General features: G+C 40.4%; 2 protein-coding genes across 2 annotated transcripts in view; both read right to left on the bottom strand.

The window, feature by feature from the left end:
• Window positions 1–2,412: 2,412 nt before the first annotated feature.
• Window positions 2,413–5,462, bottom strand: LOC111953244 (transcription factor 24). The gene is made up of 3 exons (XM_023972388.1): window positions 5,135–5,462; window positions 3,797–4,259; window positions 2,413–3,339 (listed from the first exon to the last, which is right to left on the bottom strand). The coding sequence occupies exons 2-3, from the start codon at window positions 4,214–4,216 to the stop codon at window positions 3,232–3,234; spliced, it is 528 nt and encodes a 175-aa protein (XP_023828156.1). The 5' UTR covers window positions 4,217–4,259; window positions 5,135–5,462; the 3' UTR covers window positions 2,413–3,231.
• Window positions 5,463–7,789: 2,327 nt separating this feature from the next.
• LOC111953854 (protein phosphatase 1 regulatory subunit 42) overlaps window positions 7,790–14,591 on the bottom strand; it is a 9,894-nt gene continuing 3,092 nt past the window's right edge. The window contains 6 exon segments of the mRNA XM_070435659.1: window positions 7,790–7,846; window positions 8,730–8,818; window positions 11,720–11,837; window positions 13,651–13,693; window positions 13,695–13,765; window positions 14,410–14,521. Coding sequence (XP_070291760.1) covers window positions 7,790–7,846; window positions 8,730–8,818; window positions 11,720–11,837; window positions 13,651–13,693; window positions 13,695–13,765; window positions 14,410–14,521 — 490 coding nt within the window.

Genomic DNA, 14,591 nt, shown 5'->3' on the forward strand with positions numbered 1-14,591 from the left:
TGTGGTTACTGCTTCGATTAAATGTTAGAATGGGCAAAACGAGTGACCTAAGCGACTCCAAGTGTGGTATGATCGTCGGTGCCAGGCACGCTGGTTCCAGTATCTAAGAAACGGGCGGCCCCCTGGGCTTGTCATACACGGCAGTGTCTAGGGTTTACCGATAATGGTGCGACAAACAAAAAAACTTCCAGTCAGCGGCAGTCCTGTGGGCGGAAACAGCTCGTTGATGAGAGAGGTCGAATGAGAATGGCAAGAATCGTACAAGCTCACAGGCGGGCCACAAACAGGCAAATAACGGCGCAGTACGACAGTGGTGTGCAGAATGGCATCTCGGTGCACACAACTCATTGGTCCTTTTCATGGATGGACTATTGCAGCAGACAACCACCCCGGGTTCCACTCCTATCAGCTAAAAACAAGAAGAAGCGGCTCCAGTGGGAACGCGATCACCAACACTGGACAATTGAGGAGTGGAAAAACATTGCCTAGTCCGATTAATCCCGGTTCCTGTTGCGTCATGCTGAAGGCAGTCAGGATTTGGTGTAAACAGCATGAAACCATGGCCCCCTCCTGCCTAGTGTCATCGGTACAGGCTGGTGGCAGTGGTGTAGTGGTGTGGGGGATGTTTTCCTGGCACAAGTTAGGTCCCATGACACCAATTGTAGCAAATTGTACCTTGATACCAAACGTCTGAACGTTTCTGACACCTTGTAGAATCCATTCCCCTGAAGAATTCAGGCTGTTCTGGAGGCAAAGGGGGTCCAACCTATATAAATGTAACATGCAACAATTCCAATGATTTTACTGAGTTACAGTTCTTCTCCTGTTTTTTTTATTCTAGTATTACATTGTTACTGATTATTGCATTGTTGGGTTTTGAGTTTGCAAGAAAGGCATTTCACTGTACTTGTGCATGTGACATTAACTTGAAATCAGTCAATTGAAATAAATCTATGGATTTCACATGATTTGGCAGGGACGCAGCCATGGGAGGGCATAGGCCAATCAGAATGACTTTTTCCCCACTAAAGGGCTTTATTACAGACAGAAATACTCCTCAGTTTCATCAGCTGTCCGGGTGGCTGTTCTCAGTCAATCCTGCAGGTGAAGAAACTGAATGTGGAGGTCCTGGGCTGGCGTGGTTACACGTCGTCTGTGGTTGTACATACTGCCAAACTCTCTAAAATGACATTGGAGGCGGTTTATGGTAGAGAAATGAACATTAAATTCTCTGGCAACAGTTCTGGTGGACATTCCTGCAGTCTACATGCCAATTGCACACTCCCTCAAAACTTGAGACATCTGTGGCATTGTGTTGTGACAACTGCATAAAATAAATGTCCAAGCACAAGGTGCACCTGTGTAATGTGCATGCTGTTTAATCAGCTTCTTGATATGCCACACCTGTCAGGTGGATAGATTATCTTGGCAAAAGAGAAATGCTCACTAACAGGGATGTAAACAAATTGGTGCACAAAATTTGAGAGGAATATACTTTTTGTGCGTATGAACATTTTCTGGGATCTTTTATTTCAGCTCATGAAACATGGGGCCAACACCTTACATGTTGTGTTTATATTTTTGTTCAGTATAGATGGGTGTACCTAATAAACTGGCCACTGAATGTATTTAAAACACAGGGAAATCAATTGTTTTACTGCACTGGGCCTTTAAAACTACCAGCTAGTACTATCAGTTTTTCTTTGAATATTATGCTAAGTCTCCAATTTGCACATTTCAGCAGTGTAACAGTGTCTGAGTAGCCTACATAAAAGTGCACTTTCTAAATTGATCTCTGACCATTCGATTTAAACTTTATAAAGCTAGAATTATCTCAAAAGTTATGCTATAGTTTAACGGGATAGTTTGGGATTTTGGCAATGAGGCCCTTTATCGATTTCACCCACTAGCTGTTCCCATAGACTTTCAGTAGTTAGCAATTGCGCTAACGGTAGTTGGCAGCTTACTTAAAACTGAACACAGAGACATAAAAATGATATCCAGTTCATCTGACTCTCGGGAAGTAGATATATTTTTTTGAATTAATTGCACAAATCCGAACTTTCCCTTTAATCCCTTTAATAGAAGTGGCCTCTTGCCGAGTTCAAAACAACTGGGAGGTCAAATCATGACTTCAGTGATCTTCAGGTCGGGAAGTCCGAGCTGTAAAAGAGGCCCGACTTCCCGAGTTAGAATTGAGAGTTGGATGACGTTCAAATCGATTTCCCAGTCAGAGCTAGTTGTTTTTCCGAGTTCCCAGTTGTTTTGAACACACTGATAGTCGGAATTCAGAGATTTCCGAGTTCCCAGTTCCCATTGTTTTGAACGCGGCATCTAGACTATACACACACTGAAAGAGTCACTACCATTTTGAATAGGCTAGGGCCTATAATACATTCCACAATATGTGCCTTGAAATGCATTAACATTTATTGTAATGAGGAGTTTGTTGTGGTTGCAAAATTGTGCATTTGTGTAAAATATATATCTGACTGCACATACATGAAAAAAATGGCATATTTCCAAAGAATGTCAACTCATAATTCCCTTGTTAGGCAAATAATAAAATGGAATCCCTCTTGATTGTTTTAAGAGATAAAGCTTGTCTTAAATTACAGAACATGATTATTTAGGCCACTTAGAACAAATACATCTCAGTAAACTTATTTACAACCGATGGAGTGGGAGACATGTCTTATTTCTATTTCTCAAGTCATTATCAAAATACACCTTTACAAACATTTACGTAATAAAAAAAGATGAGGCTCCTACCATTGTTGAGATTCTGACAGATCACTTCACATGACAGATGTTAAGTTATTCACACATGCATTTAGTGCAAATGTTCATTACACCAGACACGGATTTTCTAAAAAGTATACACACGTTAATATCTCCAACAGGCACAGAACAGCAGAAAGCAGAGCAGAAACACAGCATGGCCAAAATAAGAGCAACAATATTCAGGCTTTCTCAGATTTTATATACATAATCACATAATATATTAATTTACAATGTGTTCCTACTATTGAAAGAGTCGTGACTGTCTCCTTTACATGAAAATACTGAAGTCAAAAGCAGACTTCAGTTGTTTGATAAATAAAAATAATAAGCACTGTCAGACGACGAATCTGCTGTCCATTTCATAAGTCCTCATGGGTGGATTTAGCTGAAAGAGTCTTACTAATTAATGGTCGTCTGAATTAGAAGTCCCTTATGCAGTGGATACATTTATGTCTGCGAGGTCGACGATGATGCGCCTTGATTTTCTGTCTGTTTTGAATTGTTCAGAAACTGACCGCTGGCGCCGACGTATAACCTGGATCGCATTGGCCACTTCTGTTAAGATAAAAAGATAACAAATTACTTAGGGAGTGCAATTAACTGATTTCAATGCACCTGAAAATATAATTAATACGTTTATTTTAAGTCATTCTTCAGTTGAACACACATACATTAAGCAAGATATTAATTTAAATGTTTAATTTTACACAATTTATGGTGCAAATTACCAATAATAGCCATTCCTCTCTGTATAATTGTATTAAACATAATAGGAAGCCTAATCATTTTAAAGATCTGTGTAATATAAAAAGTTGTGCAATGATGGCTAAATGCATTTTATGCATGCATGATTGATAATTGTTAGCCAACTATTTTTATTATTATCATGTTTTTTTTCTATCATGTGGTTTATCGAATAGAGCTGAGACACGATTATCACACACTTTGTCAGGTCAGTTTCAAATGGAATTTCGATATCAATTCAACGTCAAAATGTATTGAGCCTACTTACTTTCACAGGGTGCAGGTAACCTTCACCTTTCAGCGAGTGTAAGGCCTCTGTTTGTCTATTGCTCTCTCCCTCCTCCATCCCCTCCTCTTGCAAGGTCCGAGTCAGATGGGCAATATACGTGGTGGCCAAAATCAACACGTCGAGCTTGGACAGTTTTGTGTCCGGTGGCACCGACGGAAGAGTCCTCTGTAGCTCCAGGAATGCGCTTCTCAGGGTCTGCACTCGACTCCTCTCCCGTGCTGCGTTGGCCGCTGCCGGTCGCCCTCTGCCACCGAGCCCACCGGCCTGGACCACCCTGGAGTGCTGCAGGGCCTCCGGACGTCGACTGTCGGTGGTCAGCATGTCAGGACTGGGGCTGGAGCTGGGGCTAGATGTGGGACTCTCATCCATAACTGTCACTGGGCCATTTCCACTATCCATGCGGATCGTCTGTCTTCCAACCGTATAGGGAGCACTTATAAACCTGACGGGTAACATATGTATTGTTGATGAATGTACATTTTCACTTGCCTATTAATTACATAAACAAACTGAAAATGCCAAGACTGTAATTGAAACAAAAACAGTTCTGTATTTTATAATAAGCCTACATTAGCCTACAGAAATAGTACAAGTTTATGTAGGTATATTGACCAGTGTGCGCAAATGCATTGAAATGATCTGCAACAGGTCAAATTAGTTGCTGAACATAAATGAAGGCAGGCATATCAAATCCTCACCCTTTTCTTGAACTGTGCGCATTTTGAACTTGTGTATAACTACGCCGTTGAATATTTAGGCATTTTGAAAAATATTAATGCTAAAATAGTATCGCAACAAATTCTGTATCCAATTAGGCCTATTGAGTAAACTTACATTTGCAATACGCATATACAGCATTCATTGCGCATATAGGCAACATGTACTTAATCAACATGCCATAAAAACATTACTAAATTGTTGTGAAGAATGTCAATCAAATACCAAATCAAATATAATCGCATGTTATTGTTCCTTCATTATTGCAATAAAGCATTTGAAAAAGAATCATACTGAGACCCACGTGTGTTAACCTTGACCTAAGGCTGCTTTCCCAAGTTCAATTTGACATAAGAATGTGAAACATATAATAAGTAGTTCTATGGCAGTTGCATCATTATTTGATGTGGTGCAGACTCATGTAAATAATACCAATTATCGTGCACGTTCCATCACCATCATTAAATATGTTTACATAATTGACTGTGCTTGATGGTGATGCTGTTATCAAGAAATCAAAACACCTCATAACCCTCTGAAAATAATATTACTTTGAATGTATTCCAAGCCATGTCGTCTATGAAAATAAGGAGAACTTACCTTCAAATTTCCCCCAAAACGCCGTCTTGAGTAACGACATCAAGGCAATGCAGAGAGGTATCGTGCACCACACAGACTCCACTGCTGCTACAATACGAGGTGGAGAAGAGTAGCCCTGCCGCTCCAAATACAGATCATCTTTATAAAGAGGCGCGGCCGCGGAAAAAGGTGCGCAGTGGTCCGTGTCCATGCGTGCTCACCTGAGTGTGTGCGTAAAACTTTCAGGAGCTTCTAATTTATTGGATACCCAAAGAGCTGACAACTCTTAGACTCCGGAGTAATTAATCATAAGCCCTTAAGACTGCCTGGCAGTGGGAGAGACTCTGCTCTTTCCCTTTCACAACTTGTTTCTGTCAGAGGGGAGAGAGGAGGGACTCCTTTTCAACACCAGAGGCAGCATTTTTTCTAGCGAACACCATTTTGGGGACGGTACTTCTCTCAAAACCATTAGTGAGCAAACCATGTATTTTTGTCATATTATGGTCACGTCAATAAAGAGGGGACATCTGTATTATTACGTTGATATGGGTCGTCAACTGGTATACCTGCCTTCCTACCCAAGTGCTCGGTCACTGCTTTGCTTTCTAAAGGCTTCAAGGGGGCTATATCAGGTACATGCCCAAATAAACAGTCCCTAATATTTTGGTGCTAATGTTGCAGACGCCAATGGTTGCAGCAGACCATGATGACAAGATGACTAGAGGGTAAGGTGATATGCAAAATTGACTAATTGCCAGGGTGCCTTGAGTTGCAGGTAGAAAAATAGTCTGATTTCCATGAAACAGCTAGGACTAATAAACAAACTTTGAACAATGCAATCAACACAGGCCTACATGAGGAAATACTTGCGACTCATAAATTAATCACTGATTTCCAGGGTCCGCAAACGGAGATGTCGGCAAATGAATGATTGCAAGTATTCATAATATAGGCTATATCATTAGACGGTTCTTAATAAACATTGTTTTTGTTAGGATGGAGTAACAGAATTGCTTCGGGGAGGACCACTAATTATGAGGCAGAGCAAAAAGGGTTAAGTAAGCTTCATTCCCTAATTACCCCACATCTTTCAGGGGTTATACTTCGACATACTTTAAAAAGCCCGTGCGCAGGGAATTTAGACAGGGACTTAGAGCATACAAGACTTATAGCATACAATAACCAGCCCAATATTACTCCTCACTCGGCGAGGAGTTGTTGTGTTGGTTGTGATGTGTTGAATAATTATTTACACATTACGAGAGAGGGACTGCAGGCAATATGCATTAGGCTATCACGCAATTAATATGTCGTTTGCTACCGCACAGCATGCGGTACCGATGCACGACTGGAACCAACAGGACCCTGAACAGCTTCTACCCCAAGCCACAAGGCTGCTAAATAGTTAGTTAAATCGTTAACCAAATAGCTTCCCAGACTACCTTCATTGACCCCGTTTGCAATTTATTTTACTCATCACAACCGTTGCTGCAATACTGTTTACTAGCTCTCACTTTATTATATGTACAGTACATATCTACTTCAATTACCTCGTACCCCTGCGCCTCTACTCGGTACTGGTACCCCATGTATATAGCCACGTTATCTTTACTCATTGTGTATTTATTATAACTTTTATTATTGCGTGTTATTACTTTTCTATTATTTCTCTATTTTCTCTCTCTCTGCATTGTTGGGAAGGGCCCGTTAGTAAGCATTTCACTGTTGTTCACGAGGCATGTGACGAATAAAATTTGATGCTCTAAAATTACTTTTTTTGTTTTTAATAAATGTTGATCAATTAACCAAGGCTTTTGTTGAAATGAAAATATTCACCATTTATTCTACAAGAATCTTATAAAATGACAATGGTGCGCAATCAAGTGCATATCTCCCGAGTGGCGCAGCGGTCTAAGGTACTGTGCTAGAGGCGTCACTACAGACACCCTGGTTCGAATCCAGGCTGTATCACAACAGGCCGTGATTGGGAGTCCCATAGGGCGGCGCACAATTGGCCCAGCGTCACCCAGGTTTGGCCGTTATAGGCCGTCATTGTAAATAATAATTTGTTCTTAACTGACTTGCCTAGTTAAATAAAAATAAATATATATCTGACATCATTACATACCGTCGGTGTACAACAAAACATGTCCTTTACACAACGGGAACAGACAAAATAGACTGCCAAAGACACCAGATAGTAACAACTCAAATTGAAGCTATTCCAAGTGATTTATTTGGAATAAAACAAATTCAGATTGGATTTATAATGTGGATTTATTCGATATAGAGTTATGGGATATAACTTCCCAAATTGGTGATGTAATTTGAAAAATCCTATAAATAATTTTTATAAAGTGAAATTGAGACTTCCCAGCATGGACACACCATAGGAAAACACCCTTCTTTGGCATTCAGGGGAATTCCTAAATAAACACATCGCACTCCAAAATCCAGGTATTTTAAACATTCTTATTAAGTACACTTAGGTACACACAACAAACAGGCAAAACCAACTATCATTGATGTACAAAATATAAAATATTTAAAAAACGAAATTACGAGTGCGCTTTTCAGGGGTCAGGTCTGCTCCTAATGTGTGACGACAGCAGTGGTAGGCTATGTGTTGTGTGCAAGGTAAGAGTCAGACGTGAGAGGGTCATCAGAGTGTGTGTGTTAGCAGAGCTGGCATGTCTGTCTCACAGGCCTCAGACTTTCTTCAGGCTCCGTGGCCTGGGAGAACAGAGAGAAAGCTGACCAGTAAGTGACCATCAACCTCTTTAAATCATGTTTAAGTGGGATATGGTATGAAAAAGTATAAAGCAATGTATATTGGCTATTAAAGAGAATGAATGAACTTTTTATATTGTACTGATGGTCAACCCCAGGCCGACAGCAGGAAAGAAAAGTGTTTATTTGCCCCCAAAGAATAAGCATTTGACAAATAGCAGGCCATTCGTCAAGCATGTATACAAAAGGAAACAAACAGTTAAGTGAAACATGTTGATGTTTAAATCACTTATACCAACTAAATACGCGTTCTTTTTCAAACTGAGATATATATTTGGCTCTAACTTTTGTATGAATGAATGAATGAAGAAATTAATCAATTATCAAACATGGGTGGGAAGAGCCACTGTATTCTAAATCTGTCATATTGAACAGTCTAAAAACACTGAATGTTTCCACAATGTTGTGTCCCATATGGATGTATTACAAAACGGTACTAATAAATTACCAAAGAGACCATTTAATTGATTGTATTGGTGACAGGCAATGATGATATCTTGATCTGAAACCTTTGCTGCTGCTGCCACTTTATCTTCCTACTTTTCCACTACTGTACTGTTTCCCCTTTTAAAGGCCATTTTTGTTTCTTTTTGACCATTTTAATTTACAAACAAACACATTAAGATACTTAATTGTTACCCAGAAATTATTTTGAGATTAAAAAAAAAAAACTGCATTGGACCTTTAATAAATATGCAACATCCAGCAAGTTTTTGACTCGTTTAATCTCTTTTTCATTAATGTTTCATATGGATGATAGAAATATAGATTGTTACGGTACCTCATTGCTGCGCTGTTCAGTTGTGAGTGTTCCGAGTGGACCTACCTGCTGGGTCGCCCCCTCCAGAGGATTCTTCTTGCCCAGGGTGTTGCCGTAGTTATAGTTGTATGAAGAATGGGGGCCCATGTGGAAGTCTGATGCAACACAAACAAAGTCACACACACACACACACACACACACACACACACACACACACACACACACACACACAGCAGCCTTGTCACAGTTCCTTTGACAATACTTCGACACACACACAACAGGACCAAAGTAGGACTGCGGTGCGGTGGACCTTAGAGAAAAGTGTATGGCGGTAACATGGGGATATTAACTTTTTAAGTTCTGACAAAATTGAGTGTCTCTTTTAAATCTTTGGTATAAGAGGTTCTTCATTACTGCTGGTCAATAATTATGGAGGTTAGAAAATTTGTTCTGTTATGTCTCTATTTATCAGAAGGATTGCAAAAATAGTATAACAGTACATTATCTTAGCCAGTAAAGGGATAGGTGATCTGGATATACAGTCATTATCTTACCCAGAGTGAGAGGGATAGGTGATCTGGATATAAAGTACATTATTTACCCAGTGAAGGGATAGGTGATCTGGATATAACAGTTACATTATCTTAACCAGTAAAGGGATAGGTGATCTGGATATAACAGTATCAGTTTCGTTTACCAGTAAAGGGATAAGGGTGATCTGGATATAACAGTACATTATCTTACCGCCGTAAAGGGATAGGTGATCTGGATACTACAGTAACGTTTTTAGCATGTATAGGGATAGTGGGATCCTGGATATAAACGTATTATTATCTTACCATGTAAGGCATACGGTGATCTGGCTGGGTCATGAATAGATATAACAGTAATTATCTTTACCCAGTAAAGGGAATAGGTGATTCGGATATAAGTTAATTTTAATCTTAACCCGTAGAAGGGATAGGTGATCCTGGGAATGAAGTAATTATTTAACAGGGCAGTCAGTAAGGCATAGGGGATGACTGGGCCGCGGCATCATCAAAGAATAGAGTACAATTTCTGTTACCAGTAAGAAGGGAGTAGTAGGTGATTCTGGATACGTACAAGTACATACTTCAACTCTTGTACATGCCCGTAAGGGATAGGGGAAGACTGTCTGCGATATAATTTGACGTAAAATTATCTTACCAGTAAAGGCATAGGTGATGCTGTTCCGGTCATAAAGATGATAACTAGTTAAATTATCTTTATAAACCGATGTAATAGGGCTAGGTGATTTTGGATATAAACAGTACACTTATCTACCAGTGAAGGAATTAGGTGGTCTGGATAGTAACAGTACGTTATCTTTACTGTGAAGGGGCTAGGTGATCTGGGCGCGGTTCATGGTAATAACGTAACATAATATCATTTAACCAGTGAAAGGGCTATGAGGTGATCTGAGATTCTAGTAATTATCTTACCTGTAAATGGGATAGGTGATCTGGATATGAAAAGTACATTATCTGACTCGTTAGTAAAGGGATATGTGTGATCGGGATATAACAGTACATGTATCTTACTGATAGGGTATTGGTGATCTGGATATAAAAGTATTTATCTTACTGTAAAAGGATTAGGTGAATGCTGGCTATAACAGTACATTACTCTTCGAAAGGATGTCTGATGCAGGAAGAGACGAGATGATTACGGTAGATCGAGTGGTGATTATAACAGTACGATTATCTTCAGTAAAGGGATGGTGTGCTGGATCTATACATGTACACTGTAAGGATAGGTCGGATAATAACACATTTTTGTAAAGGGATAGTGAATTCAGTAGAATAACAGTGATACATTATTCTTTACGCAGGTAAGACGGGATGAGGCTGATTTGGAATATAACAGTGTTATCATGTACCAGTAAGGCATGGTGTTCTGGCCGGGTGCTAAGTTATATTATGAAGTACTTATCTTACCATAAAGGATAGGTGCGATCAGGAATATAGAACAGTACATTCTTATCTTACGCAGGTGAAACAGAAGATACGGTGGATTGGCATATAACAGTAAAATTATCTCCCGTAAAGGGATAAGGGTGTATCTGATATACTAGTTACGTTTGCTGTTACCAGGGTAGAAGGCATAGGTGCAGTCTGGGCGGTCTATAAGGAAGACTATAACAATACAATTATGCTACCAGTAAAGGGATAGGTGATTTGTGATATAACTGAGTACATTAATAGCTTCACCGTAAGGCATGAGGTGATCTGGCCGGTCAGTAAAGATTAACAGTACATTATTTAACAGTAAGGGATAGATGATTTGGATATAACAGTACATTATTCTTACCAGTAAGTAGAAGGATAATGGTGATTGCTGGTATATAACGAAGTACATTTATCTTACCTGTAAGGGATAGGTGGTCTGGATATACAAGTACATTATCTTACGAGTAAAAGGGATAGAGTGATCTGGATATAACGTAGCGTTAATCTTTACCCGTAGACGGGAATATGGGGTATCTTGGATATAAAGTACATTAATATTACCAGTAAAGGCAATAGGTAGGATCTGGCCGGTCATCAAAAGATATAACAGTAATTATCTTACAGTAAAGGGATAGCGTGATTTTGGATATACACAGTACATTATTTACCAGTGACGAGAATGGTGATCTGATATAAAGTACTTATCTTACCAGTAAAGAGGATAGGTGATTCTGGTATATAGACGAAGTATATTATCTTACTGTAAAGGGATAGGTGATCTGGATATAACAGTACATTATCTTACCAGTAAAGGAATAGGTGATCTGGCTGGTCATCATTCTTTCATCTTTCCATTTTTTCTTGCCGTCTTTCAACGCTTTCCAGTTAATATGGAACTCCTCTACAAAAACAATATTACTATCGTCTACAATTAATTTACGTACCATATGTGTTTTAGAGCGGATATATTTTCTGCAATTGTAGCGAATTAGGTCAAAGGCATCAGTTATTTGAAACATCCTCATGTAAAATGCATAATACAATTCCTACGGTCATTTTGGTGGCGGTGTGCGGCCATTTACTCACCCAGTCTTTTGCACACAGTTATCAGCCTGTCTCCGTATTTTGGTTTGTGGCAGACATGATTTCCACTCAAATCCATTCGATGCAGCAGAGGCCACTGACTCAACACCCCCTCTAAATCCTGAAAGCACACAAGATAAATACTTATGTTGAACATACTGTACTTACGAATGTATAGAGGTTGGACACTATATACCATTGTAGAGTCTCTGTACAGTCTTTACGTGACAAAGTGTGGAAACAAAGTGGCACTTCAACCTTTGAGGAAGTGAATATGGAGGACTCGAAAGTATCCATTTATAATGCATCTACAGACTGTACATTCAACAATGTATAAGAAGTCATACAATGAATGTAATCAACAAACCACACAAACCACTCTCCAGTGGGAAAGTCATACTATCAGCAAAAACAACAACACGATTCAAAGGTTGTACTGCCAAGAGCAAAGTCCAAGAGAAAAGGTGCAAACAACACATCAGCTTGTTTTAATAAACAATCACTGGTGTCATGTGACTAATAAGCGTGTTGCCTGCCCCGCAGTGTATGTTTATCTAAAGGCACATTAATCCAAGCCTGGAAATATGAATACTCTCTGGACACGCTCTGATTGTTCATTGCCTTCCTGTCTCGGCCAAAGCGCTTCCACTTTTCCAGCCCGCGCTGCAATCAGTTCAGAGGGGACCCCTCGGCGCGGCGCGCTCCCAGGCTTTGATAAATGATCGTGTCAGGGCCGTCACTCACAAGGGCCCTGGCGAGGAGCGGCCCAGCGCCAAATTGCCCCCCACGCGGGGGCGCGAAGACTAGAGCGGCCTAGGCTGGATGAGCACTGTGCTGGGCTGCTGGGCCCTGGTTCCTCACTGGACTTAATGATTGGCCAGTTATGAACCTGTATTTGACCAGCACTTCGATTCCCCCGTCCTCCCTGGTCCTCGTGCAGTGCTAACAGCCTCGGTAGATACCAGCCCATTTGTCACCCTGGCTGACTGCCTGTCATAATCTATTTTAAAAATCCATAATGCTTCCTGGGGATTCTGACCACACTGGGCTGAAGGAGGGATTGATCCTTCATGGTGCTGTCTTTGCAGGATCAATAGTGGCAGAGGGGTTGTATAAATTAAAGGAGATATCCACTAAATATGAGAACATGAAAGCTCCCTCTGACACATGTACAGCAATTACCTGCAGAGGGCTGCTCTTCTCAGTGGAATATCATTTATGTTGAGTGCCAATGTTACCCACGCTAACAGTGTGCTTTCAATGCCATGTCCCAAAGTGACATTATAGTGTGGATCAAGAAATGGCTTTTTACAATAATTCAGCCATTAAGCCTTTCAGATCCATAGAGTTTTTTTTTAATCCCTCAGAAGTGGAGCCTCAGGAACGCACAGCAGTTCGTTTTTCAAGGTCAACACAGCGAGCAGAAACCATATCTTTGCTTTTAATGAATCTCCCATCAAGTTCAGTGGTACTGCTGGGGAGGAGGTATCAAATGCTGGACTCACAGAGAAAGAGGAAAAATCAGCCTCCTAAGAAAGGAGAGAAACTTGCGCTTGTTTTAAAGCTGTCAGCGAGGGCAGTCCTGGGGGACCAGGCCGCTGATTTGTTGAATAATTCTGACCCTGTGCGAGTCGCAGAGACTGGGAACCTCTGGCGGGATTTGCAAGATTTGGTTCTTTAGCACTCTGCTCTCCATATCATTTCACACATCACTTACAGAGGGCAGSGCTGCTACGTTCATGTTACCCTGATCCTCTTATAGCGAGCATATTGATTTTGATACACAACGCCACGCATAGTTGCTGTGATGTGGGTAATTATTTTGATCGCACAACATTCTCACAGTTGACACTTTTGTCACGTTGGTAAAGAGTAGAGTAAGTGGCGACTGGTATTAGTTCCATCAGTAGTAGTGCTTTCATGAGGAAATGTACCTGCATGTCCTGTAGCTGGTTGTCTGCAGCAAAGAAATGTGTGTTTCTTTAGAACGGCAAGATCTCTGACATCATCTATGTTGTTCCTGTTGATATTCAAGACACCTAAAGACTCCTGCAAAGATAATCTACTTTGTAAATACAATGGCAAAACATTTGAACAACTACTTAAATAATATTTATAACCAGTATATATTATTGATCCTTGATTAACACTGTAAAATGGTTCAATAGATTGCTTTGGTTCTATTAAATGCTGTTGTATTAAATACGCCTGTTCAAATTTGGTATTCATCTTAGTTTCAGTTCCATTGATAAAAAGCTGGAGCTCTTACATTTGCGCTGCAATTTCTTTAATTATCAAAATAAACAAGAATGTGAGATTTGCAGTTTGTTTAACCAGAGTCTAAGGAGTAAACAGCCCTGGTTGATCTGTGAAACCAGAAAGTGCCACAGAGCTCTTTAACATCATCAAACTCAGCACAATACCGCTTTTACAGGGACCAGTTTCCTTACGGAAATCTGAGAGACCTTTTCCAGACAAGGACATAATGCAGATTGTGAACATATACATACGGTCTGATTACTCAGAGATGGAAATTATGACATTACCGATAAAGAGCAACATGAGATCAATGGTGGAATCCTGGTGCACACGCACAACATGCATTTAAATTGTCAATTGTGGTGTGAAATGAGCTGAAACAATTTCATTTACTGTAGGATGTGGTTGGTGATTGGTTTGTTATTGGGTCTTACAGCGAGGGAAAAGAGAGTCCTGGGGTCAAAGAGTGGCTTCTCCCCACTGGGCAGTCTCTGGCCCTCCAGGTAGAACTCCTTCAGCTCCTCTAACCCCCCCACCACCGTGATGCTTTTCACACACCACCCCCGTGATGCTGTTTCCCTCCAGGTAGAACTCCTTCAGCTCCTCTAACCCCCCC

This window comes from Salvelinus sp. IW2-2015, linkage group LG27, assembly GCF_002910315.2.
Source record: "Salvelinus sp. IW2-2015 linkage group LG27, ASM291031v2, whole genome shotgun sequence".
NCBI lineage: Eukaryota > Metazoa > Chordata > Actinopteri > Salmoniformes > Salmonidae > Salvelinus > Salvelinus sp. IW2-2015.